We start from the raw sequence: 12151 nt of genomic DNA on the forward strand, positions 1-12151 counted from the left end.
CTGGGTTGAACCAGGTGTTGCTGGACCGTCGTCTGCGAACAGCCAGAGTCCAGCAAAGTCCTATGTCTTCCCCTTGCAGCTTTACCGGTATTTGGTACGCACTTTCTCTACCCTGGGAAGGGTCCGGCAGGCCAGCGACCCGGACCACTTGGCTGAGCCTGTTTTGGAGGGAGGGAGACTGTCTTTCTGCCACTGGGGCACCGACATGGTGTGTGTTTATTATGGAGGGGAACAGAAAGGCTCACTGGTCAATCGATAAACAATAATAATTATAAATATAGCTCCAGCCAGAAATATACACAGGGTCCAGTTTATTCGTTGTAGGTAAGTGTTACAATTTTTTTTTATTTTTTATTTTTTGTGAAATGCATCAAAATTTACTGAACTTACAAACATCATATAGTTACGTTCATGTAATTCCACGAATCAAACTGTCATGACATTACGTAGGAAGCATTCCCATTTAAGCCGGACGTCAACTATTGATTTTAATTTCTGAAGTGACATTTGTGTCATGAGATCAGTTCTGAATATAATTTGTAAATAACTGAGCCAACAGTCCTAATTTTGTTTGTAAGTTGTAATGTAGAGTCATTTGGAAATATGGACAAAAAATTACATGTCAATTGTTTCATTAAACACTTTTCCAAAACAGCTGGACAAAATAATCAATACACAGTGAACTAGTTTTTAAACTTACATTGAAAGTTTTTCCATTAGTGTTTTTTTCCATAATATTTTTCTTCATTACTATCTTTTTAGAATATTGTCGGCATCTGTAACAATAACAAAGTAATTTTGTAATTACTTTTCATAACAATAAATACATTTAATTTTAGAAATATATAAATTCATTTTAGTTGTAATTACTAATTTATTGTATTCTGTTAATGTACAATTTCACAATCCTGTTAAATAGATTACTTGTCTATATTGTAATGCAGACAATATTTATGTAACTAACATTAATTTGGCATTAGAATTATTATGGAAGAATTTGTCAATATCACAACACTTTCTGCCTTTTCATTTAAGTTTTAGTTTAGGTGTAGGAACATATTTATACATGACGTTTATTACAAAAAAGTTTTATTTTTTATTTTCAGCTGTAACTTACTTGTTGCATTGAAGTACATCCGGAGTATCAGTGACTGTAGGTAGCGTTGTGTTATTTCCTTGAATTACATTTTCAGTAAGTTACATTTCCATGACGTGCGAAAAACTTTTTGGTATTTCTGTGAGCAATTACCGTTGCACGGCTTCTTATTTTTCCGACGCCTTGCTGGATCTTGACCAAAGCACTCAGTCCAACATTCCAGTGGTTTCGACTGGACACGGTGACAAGTTTTTTTGTGGACTACTTTTTATTGTATTTTTCATTTATTGTGTTTTTCATTAATCCAGCAAAGTAATGGGGACCACAAATTTAAAATATCAAACAAACAGAGCTACTGACATCTACCAGGTAGGAAGCTATATAAATATACACATAAATTGATAGTTGGTAACGTCGAACCACTACAGAGTGACTCGAGTCTACACCGCACACTGAACTCGGTCCAACTGGACATGCTCAATCAAAATCTGTACATTTATAGTAAATAATATGACAACGTCAAAGTGTCTCATTGTATATCTCATCTTGGTCATTTTTTATTTATTCATAGTGGCATGTCAGTTAACCAAGACAGCTGAAAACTTTGAATCGAAGTTGTTTGGTTTTTCACTAATATCTGCTCCGTATGTAGATCGATTTGGATAACATTTAAACCACAAAATCCTTGTGACATACCGGTTTAAACGACACCTCAACTGAGTTTGTGGGTTTCGCCAAAATAAGTCTTCTAGATAGTTTTAGCTGGGTTGGACATATTTTTGCGTGAATGTATTGGACAGTGTCTATGATATTGATCAAATGTGGTCGGTTTTTCGCTGTTATCTGCTCTGTATGTGGATTGATTTGGATGAAACTTCATCCAGGCGGTGTTTGTGACAACAATCAGTATAACAACCAGTCAGGGCTCAGGAAGAACGACCGCATCCCGAGCTCTAGGTCGGCTAATGAGCCCCGTGCTCCGATCCCCCTCTGCGAGACAGGAAAACATTAAGAAAGCTCCCTGTCCCGAATCGGACCAATCAGCACCCCTTGGACGCTAATTCTGCTGATTCGGGACAGCCATGTGGCCACGGGAAGGAAGCCCCATTGGTCCGCCACAGCATGTTAAAACAGACCAATTCAATTCAACCAATTACAATTCAAACATTACTGCTTACATTTCTCAGAGTGCAAGTTCTTGTCAGTGTTAAATTAAATGTGTATTAGTATCACAATAGTCTTAGTACTATTGTTGTAGTACTGTTGTAATGCCAATAGACAACATTATTCTGAGGCACATGTGGTGATAGTGGTGGGGGTGTAAAGGGAATCTCTGTTGGTGTTTCCTCCCTGTTGAGTCTGTCTAATTGGTCCCCTTGTATCGTTTGTCCACACAGCGGGATGCTGGGTAATCAAAGCTGAATATGTATTGTCGGTTCACCTCCCTAGTGGAAAGCTCTCACCGATAAGCCTTGCTTATGTAGAAATGGCAAGTCTCAGTCTTTCTGCAGATTGTTCTTAACTTCTTGATACATTTCTTCATGCTGCTAAGATCGGTTTTACGATTAAAGTCAAGTCTAATGTGTTCTTGTGTCCCCTCAGGAGAAAAGGAGTTGCAATGAAAGATTTCTTAAAAAGTGAGATGTGGCCCTTCTGCTATCACAATGGCTTTTGTATTCGTCTTATCATCAAAGTCGGCAGTAAAGGAGCGTATTGAATTCAGCCTTTCAGCTCCACTGATTCACTTCAATGTTTGTCTCTTCATCTGAGTGTCACTAATAGTGCTGTAATGGAACATAGTTGATCCTTGATCCGTACAGATCCCCCCCGCGGTTCGGCATGCATATGAACTGCGGATTAATTACAAAATGTAACCATCATAGTGAAATACAGTTTCACTGCCGCTTTTAATGACTCTGTAAATCTCGATGCAGAGTTACAGTGGAAAGAAACTAGACACGGTGAAGTATGCGTCTGCTTGTCCGCCATATTGAAGTGGTCAAGATCCGCTAGTAAACAACATTTGAGCATACAGTGTGTATTGAGAGATGCGGACTTCACTACAAAATCCACTGTAACTGATTTTCATGAAATTGGGTTTGTTATAAACATGAGAAATTGAACATGATACGGGAATTATATTGAATTACTGGGGCGGATCGAATCATATTTTTTCCATTCACTACGATGTTTAAAAGAAGAAGGTATTATGCGTGACTCATATTGCACTTTAATGTAATTTGGGATTTTTGATTTTATTTATACATTGGACATCTTGAATGTTGTTTTACTGGCATGACTGCTCAAGCTGTCCAGTGTATAAACCAGTCTTTCCCTGACAGCAAAAAATATTTTACAAGTGTTTTTTGTTTTTTTAACTGTAGTACAAGATTTGTATAGCAAACATCAGTATTCTATTTTAATTCTTATCACCCATGGAACTCATCTCATAGGAATTACACAGTTTTTCTGTCTAGTTTGGCTTCTTTTGCTCTGTGTGGGGTTTGGAGCTTGAAACGTATGCATAACCGGTATCCCCTGCATGCTACAGTTCATCTACAGGACCGCTTCAGAAACAGATCTCACTACCTCCTCATAAATTTATTTTTTATTAACTTTGCTTCATTAGTAATTAAGTAGTAATTCACTGTTTAATTAATTTCTTTATTAATTAAAATGTGTCAAATTTCACCCATGATTGGTAGTGTTGGTGCAGTAATGTACCAACGGTCATACAGATGACAGTTAGCTTGGTATTATTGTTTTTATATTTGTAACAGCCACTCCAGATCCAGCTTAAAATGTTAAACGGCGATCAAGGGAGTAACCCAGCTTGGTATACCAACCATTTCTGCCTTAACATCAGAATTGTTGAATTGTTTAATTTCTTTGTGCTTTGTCCTTTTTGTATGCTGTTTAGAGAATATTATGGTTTCACAGTTCATGCTGAACTGGGAGTACCAGTGATCTAAAACAAGCAGAACTGAGCCAGCTAACTATCTAGTCCTGCTTTGTAGTATGTTTACCTCCGTTTTGATTTTGCTCTCCACTTACAAGCTCTCTTTGACTCTGTTTGACCCTGCAGGCGAGAAAGCACATCTTAGAAATCCATACACGGGACTGGAACCCTAAATTGGCGGAGCCGTTTGTGGAGGAGCTAGCAGAAAGATGTGTTGGTAAGAATGACAGTGAAATGTATTCATCTTGTTTATCTGTCCAATCTCTCCAAAAGCGAACGGAACACCTGTTCTCCCGTAGTTGCCGATGTCATACTTGTGCATTTGTGTCTGTTGTTTTAGCAATGCATTCTGAAATGTGAAGTAGTTTCATTGTATTTCCCACCTCAAAAATCATTGTTGATGTTTTTATTGCTGGAGTCACATTGATGGGTTTATCACTGGTTAAAGGTCAACAGTGCATCTGGAGGGTATTGATGTGGGGGGCATTAGAACCCATTTAGCATGACAGACTGGCATGACAAACAAAACCTTTGGCTGGAAGGAAAATCTTGAAAAACCTCATGTCTCCCAGGGAGTTGACAACTTGATTACAATTTAAATGTTTCTGTTACGATTTAACAGACCACTTTAAAATGCTACCTAAGCCTAGAGTCTGTGGAGGCTAGGCTTACATAGGAATGACAGTGGAATACTATTGAGCTATTAAAGTCCTATGCCCTGAATTTTGCTGGCTTTTCTAACTTTCAGTAGGATTTAAATGATTGAGATTTTTTAAGAATGCTTTAGTTTACAGAGCCAGGAGTTGATGGAATCATCCTTGAGCCTTGATAATCTCTTTCTGACCCCCCCCCCCCAGGCTATTGCGGGGCCGACATCAAAGCACTTTGCACAGAGGCTACCTTGGTGGCTCTGCGTCGCCGCTACCCCCAGATCTACAGGAGTAGTGTCAAACTTGAGCTGAATGTCTCCTCCATTGTCCTGGGGCCCAGGGACTTCAGTGTAGCCCTAGGGTCCATCATCCCAGCGTCCCAGAGGGCCTTGGCCCCGCCGGGACGAGCCTTGACCCCTGCTCTCAGGCCCCTGCTGGATAACTCCCTCTCCGTGGTGCTTAATGCCCTGCTCCAAGTCTTCCCACACGCTCAGCAAACAGACAAGGACAATACAAATGGTGAGAATCAGAAGGCCAGTCAGAGTTTGTTTTCATCAATTGTCATTTCCTTGAATTTCAATTGATGCATCTTGTAACAATGCAACGTGTAATAACGCTGCATTTAATAATAACTTCTATATTACTAGATTATCCTATGATTAGCCATCATTATGTAATATCACCATTTTCTAATAAACTGCCACATTTTGTAATAAACATCTTGAACACAATGCCTAATAGGCTTTACAGCATTATGTAATGGGTTATTACAAAATGCGGAGAAGGTCAAATTTATTACATTACGTTATTGCATAATGCATGCTCCCTGTTGCTTATGAATAATTCTCCCTCCCTCTCTTAACCTGTGTTGTCTGCTGACAGTTCTGGTGTCGACTTATGCATATATTTCTCTCTATATCTTCTACTGTTTCTCTCCTGATCTGATTTCCGATCTTTTTCTCCCACTGTTCAGTTAGAGAGTGGTTAGACTAGATTAGTCGGTTGACGAGGCTTGACCATTGGCAGATTTCTTCCAGGAGTTCTATCGCTCCTGCACCAATTAACTGCTTCATTTTTACACAGTGTCCTTTCTTTTTAAAAACCTCTTACATTTCTCCTAATAAGTGCTCTTTTTATTATCAGCTAATTTTTGGTGATATCACTGCACAGATGTTAGACTTTTCAAAGGTTTTTGCTTCCTAAAAGGTTTCCGTATATTTTGGAAAACAAGCTCTCCGTAGTGTATTGTGAATTGAGTCACACAACTAACCTGTTGTTGTTGTACTAAGAGACTTAACATAAGTACAATTATAAATGTCCTGACACAAAATGACTAGCAAAAGTAAAAGTACCACATTTCTCATTTACTAAGTATAGTACTTGCTCTTAAATATACTTGTGCATGTGCAGCTTTACCTTATTTTAAAAATACATTTTTCATTTTTCTGTACTGACTTAAATACAATAACAAAGTAATTAATAAAATATAGTAAAAGTAATTAGTAAAAAATAAGTAACATGTTACTTTTCACCACTGCAATTAACAACAGTGGTGGAAATGAGCTTTGCTAAGCACACACTGGCGGCATTGTCTAATCGGTGTTGCATCCTTTTGCCAGGCGGTGACAATCAACTGCTACACGAGGATTTGTACAGCGATGAAGACAACGAGGAAGGCTCCGCCTCCATCTACGTTGACCCTGCTACATCTGCAAAGAGCCATCTCTCTTCTCCAGCATCTCACAGACCTTTCCTCCACTTCTCTGTGTAAGAGAGTGTGTGTGTGTGTGTGTGTGTGTGTGTGTGTGTGTGTGTGTGTGTGTGTGTGTGTGTGTGTGTGTGTGTGTGTGTGTGTGTGTGTGTGTGTGTGTGTGGCGCCAACATTCCCAAATAAATCTGGATTATTAATTATAAATCAAAGCATAAAATGCATGACAGATCTTGCAAAATGAAAATAAATAAAGGGTAATGATTAGATAAGGCAATGATGAGAACGGTCTATGAAGTTCAGAAACTGTCATTTAATTAACTGTAATGCAGCCTTAAAGGCTTTTAGGGGTAAGGATTTAACTATATCACCATATTTTGATATCTAGTGTAGTCTTATCACTTCTCAGCTATCCCCCAGCCCTACTTGGAACATTAATTGGTGTTTTTATTGACATGTGTGTGTTATATCTATCTATCTAACTACTTAATTCTTTTACACACACATACAAGCATAATTTTGACCACGGGGGTGGGGTGGAGGACAAGGTGGGGAAAGACGTGGCGCTTTACTGCCGCCTTGTGGACCAAAGAAGCACCTGAGTAACAGTTGTGTTTTTATTTAATGTTTTTAATCTTTGTATTAAAAAAGCATTAAAAATGAAACCACCACCACCATCAGATGGTTTCATTTTTAATGCTTTAATAACATAGTTTTGACTTTGACAACAAAACCAGATTCGTTTCAGTTTAAATATTCCTCTCAGGGGCAAATGCTCACTCCACTATACATTTTAACTACTTCCCATGCTAATTGGCTTGATTTAGAACGAGAGAAACCAGATCAATTCCTATCACAGGAAGACTGTTACAGACCGAAGAACGCAGGGGAATAATCTCTGACAGAATCAATTTAATAGCGATGCCCTAGATTATTCAACCTAATTGTGTCTGCCTCTGTTTGTTTGTTCTTTAAGTAGATTGTTTGTTTTGAAGCTAGATGATGAGTTTGGTGTCTCAGTGGGGGTTGGCGCTGTTGATTGAATACATTAGGAAAACACTTAAGACCAGGGGATATATATATATATATATATATATATATATATATATATATATATATATATTAAATAAAGCCAGGGAATCAGACTGAGTTAATGTAGCTCATTAAAGCATTCTGCTATAATCATCAAACTGAGACCCGAGGGGAATAAACACGCTTATTTCTGCGCCCTAGATCCCATGGTAGATTAAAAAAAGTTAAGTTCTGGACAAAAGGGCTCACAATCCTGCCTCTTGGTTCCAGCTCGGCTCTCCAGCAACCCACAGTGTACCGGCCCCGTTTGCTGCTGGCCGGGCCCCCGGGCTCAGGCCAGAGCTCCCACCTTGCTCCTGCCTTGCTGCATCACCTAGACAAGCTACCTGTGCACCGTTTAGACCTGCCCACTCTCTACTCTGTCAGTGCCAAGACTCCAGAAGAGTCCTGTGCTCAGGTAACGCGCGCACACACACACACACACACACACACACACACACGCACACAGACAGCTATTAGAATAATTTGTCAAAGTACAAACAACTCACTGTTTTGAGCTCAAAGACAGCATAATTTTTCTCGGCATGTGTTGTACTATGTGTTGTTTCTGTGTTGCTACTTTGATGTTTAAATAACAGTTCAACCGCTTCTCGCAAAGGGAATTTTCATCTCCACAAATGCTCCCATTATTTATAAACTTCCAACATATTTGTCTAGAATACACAGCAAGACCAGGAGCTGCCAGTTTTTTTCTTTTTTTTTTTTTGCACAGATTCATGCAAATTTCAACGAGGCAACATTCCATTTTTTATTTCTTTTGTTTGTGCTAACATTTTCCAAAAACTTTCTCTTCCTTCTTTCCCTGCGCGGGTGGGTGCAGGTGTTCCGAGAGGCACTGCGCAGCGTTCCCAGCGTGGTGTTTATGCCGCACATATCTGAGTGGTGGGAGGTGGTAAGCGATACCGTGAAGAACACCTTTCTCACTCTTCTGCACGACGTCCCTTCCTTCAGCCCAATTCTCATCCTTGCCACCGCGGAATCCAACTACACACAGCTATCTGATGAGGTACGGACACACAGACAGCGGTGCGGCCTGCCAAACACTCATGAAAGGCATCGAAGATTGTTTTCAAAATAAATTCTCCAAATTGTACAAAACAAATATATTTTTTTAGCACTTTTTTTTATCGTATTGGTCAATATGGTCAATCAAATATTGTGTCAGTGCGCAACTACTATAACTACATTTTTTTTTTATATTTGCTGTCCAATTATGGAGACACGTGCACATACACACAACAAACGCAAGCATATGCACTTACTGGGAGCCTACCAGACCAAGGGCACTAAGCCCAGGTTAACAGAGTTATATTTAAGCCATTTGTTACTAGTCAAAACATTTTACAGCTGATATCCACTAGGGGGATCTTACATAGCTTTTTGTTGTCAAAATTATGTTCTCAAGAACAGTTCTAATTAATATGAGAAAGTATTCAACCATTTGTAAGTCTTTCAATATCTATTGTTTGGTTACACATTTTTTAAATGAGCAATTCAAGCTATAACTGCTATTATACTTACTATGATATGGAAATGTGGCTTGTCTTGTTACTGTTGTATGAAGTTTCTTTCAAAAAATATTTTTGATTTGACGGCTCTTGTGGTTTCTTTTAAAGGTTGATGAGTATTTGGAGTTAATTTAATCTTGGCAAATACATAAAATTTAGTCAAATGAGCATATAGTTCATTATAATTTCCATAAACTGTAGTTCATTACAGTTGCTGGGCATTTCCACATGGCTTTAAATTGTTTTGATTGTTTGTGATGATGGATTTTAGAGGCCCATTAAACTGGTCATTACAGTAGCTGTCATTATTTGTGACATTTCTTCTGAAAGCAATCTGTTAAATTTGAACATACCAGTGATTGACTTTCCAAATGAAAGACAGCAAGAATGAATGAAGCTTGTGCATAATGTACAGTATTACCTCATTTAGCATACAGTTTTGCAGACAGGCTTTTTTTTTTTAAATTTTATATACACAATACTTTTTGAAAATACTTTAGCCAAAGTGGCACAAATTGGATCGGCATCGTAGTGAGCTGCTCACTTAGTCTTCACCTTTCTTGGGTCAGTCTATTTCATGTTTCCAGATCCCAATTCGCCTGCCTTTTCCCCTTGTTATCTCCTTTCCTTTTTTCCTCTTGGATCAATCATTCCCCTTCTTCGAGCCACAGCAGAGTGAGACCACCCACTGCGGGTTAGACCGGGAGAGAAGGATAGTTGTAGAGCGGGTAAAAACAGACTGTAAAAGAGACCGAGATAAATGAAGGGGGGGGCGCAGGCAACCAAAGGGCTTTAATTACGTCTTGGGGTTGGCAACCCCAAATCTTCACTGTGTGTGTGTGTGGGGGGGGGGTTGATGTTTTGGCAGGGCCTTCATCCTGCCTGTGCTCCAGGGTGGTGGGGGGGTGCTCTTTGGATGCGACTCTCTCTGGTTGACTCATTAGCATCAAGGCTCCTGCCTGGTCTGTTGCACTCACAGAGGCCCACTTCTTTTCTTTTATTAATGCATTTTTTTTTTTAAGTTCTGTTTCGCGCTCCACCTTCTCCTTTGAATTTAACTCTCCGTTGTTTCTGTTCTTTGTTCGTGTTTATTTTGTCTTTAATCTTTCTTTCAATTATTTTTGTGTTTGTCTCTTTGTTTATTCTTTTCTTTATTAATTTCTTCCTCACACTCTGGTAAAGCGTAATTTGAACCACACGTGCTCCTTTTGTAACTCCCAAGTTTTTCCCCATATCCCTCCAAGGCGTTAGACATACAGTGGAGGAAATAATTATTTGATCCCTCACTGATTTTGTAAGTTTGCCCACTGACAAAGAAATGAACGGTCTATAATTTTAGTGGTTATTTTTGGTAGGTTTATTATAACAGTGAGAGACAGAATATCAAAAAGAAAATCCAGAAAATCACATAAAAAAAAAAGATAAATATAAATAATTTTGCATTTGAAATATTTTGAATTTGAATGAAATAAGTATTTGATCCCCTACCAACCATAAAGAATTCTGAATTCTTACCTGTATAAAAGACACCTGTCTCAACTTGTTACCTGTATACAAGACACCTGTCCACAGAATCAATCAATCAGACTCCAACCTCTCCATCATGGGCAAGACCAAAGAGCTGTTTAAGGACATCAGGGACAAGATTGTAGCGCAGCACAAGGCCGGAATGGGCTACAAGACCATTGGCAAGAAGCTGGGTGAGAAGAAGACAACTGTTGACAACTGATTATTCGAAAATGGAAGAAACACAAAATGACCGTCAATCTCCCTCGGTCTGGGGCTCCACGCAAGATCTCACCTCGTGGGGTATCAATGATCATGAGAAAGTTGAGGGATCAGCCCAGAACTACACAGGGGGAGCTTGTTAATGATCTCAAGGCAGCTGGAACCACAGTCACCAAGAAAACCATTGGTAACACACTACGCCGTAATAGATTAAAATCCTGCAGCGCCCGTAAGGTCCCCCTGCCCAAGAAGGGACATGTACAGGCCCGTCTGAAGTTTGCCAATGAACACCTGAATGATTCAGAGAATGCTTGGGAGAAGGTGATGTTACCGTGACCAAAAAACATACAGCCATGGCAACAAATGAGTGGCTCAAGAAGAAGCACATTAAGGTCATGGAGTGGCCTGGCCAGTCTCTGGACCTTAATCCTATAGAAAATCTGTGGAGGGAGCTGAAGCTTCGAGTTGCCAAGCGACTTGGAGAGATTTGGAGAGGATCTGCAAAGAGGAGTGGTCCAAAATTCCTCCTGAGATGTGTGCAAACCTGGTAATCAACAACAAGAAACATCTGACCTCTGTACTTGCCAACAAGGGTTTCTCCACCAAGTACTAAGTCATGTTTTGATAGGGGATCAAATACTTATTTCACTCAATGAAATGCAAAATAATTTATATATTTTATTTAATGTGATTTTCAGGATTTTCTTTTTGATATTCTGTCTCATTGTTATAATAAAGCTACCAAAAATTACCACTAAAATTAAAGACTGTTCATTTCTTTGTCAGTGGGCAAACTTACAAAATCAGTGAGGGATCAAATCATTATTTCCTCCTGTATGACATGTTTATTGATTGGCATGCCTTCAACTTTGGCATTGACTTTGATGGACAAATGTCCTTTGAAGGGATTATGTTCAGAAAAGGAAACTGTCACAATCTACGTACCACTAACTTTCACTCACATTTATTGTCATTGGTAGCTTACTCCTCCCATTGGCCAACTGCTGCTTTAGTTTCTCCCTGAAAAAATTGCTCCCCATGTGGCCTTTAGCCCTCTGACCATTGACCTTTTGTGTTTGATGCTGGAATCCAATCAGTGCTCCCTCTTACCTGCACCAACCTTCAGTGGATTGGCTGCCCTTTTTAAATGGATTTAAGATTGATTTCTTTGAAATACGCTGTGACCTGTAGAAACATTTGGCTTCAGAGGGTACTTCAAACAGTTTTATGTTTAGAGGTCAGTTGTCTTGGTGTTGTTGGTGGCGGTTGTTTATAAAGGCATGGAATCGGTCTCCATCAGAGATGAAATGACTTTGATCAAGGACCCAAAATGTGACCTTCCCATGGACTAGGTGTTCTAAGCCCAACGCAATGTCCTAATGGAAATGAACACACAGGATCCATAAAGTT

General features: G+C 39.2%; 1 protein-coding gene across 1 annotated transcript in view; it reads left to right on the top strand.

Moving 5' to 3' along the window:
- Nucleotides 1–12151, top strand: part of atad2b (ATPase family AAA domain containing 2B) — a gene marked incomplete at its 5' end in the record, with an annotated part of 132203 nt that overhangs the window by 21236 nt on the left and 98816 nt on the right. The window contains 5 exons of the mRNA XM_080024571.1: nucleotides 4182–4272; nucleotides 4913–5224; nucleotides 6325–6472; nucleotides 7716–7902; nucleotides 8326–8511. Coding sequence (XP_079880697.1) covers nucleotides 4182–4272; nucleotides 4913–5224; nucleotides 6325–6472; nucleotides 7716–7902; nucleotides 8326–8511 — 924 coding nt within the window. The remainder of the gene's footprint in view (nucleotides 1–4181; nucleotides 4273–4912; nucleotides 5225–6324; nucleotides 6473–7715; nucleotides 7903–8325; nucleotides 8512–12151) is intronic.

The sequence above is a fragment of the Zeus faber genome (genome assembly GCF_960531495.2).
Source record: "Zeus faber genome assembly, chromosome: 2".
NCBI lineage: Eukaryota > Metazoa > Chordata > Actinopteri > Zeiformes > Zeidae > Zeus > Zeus faber.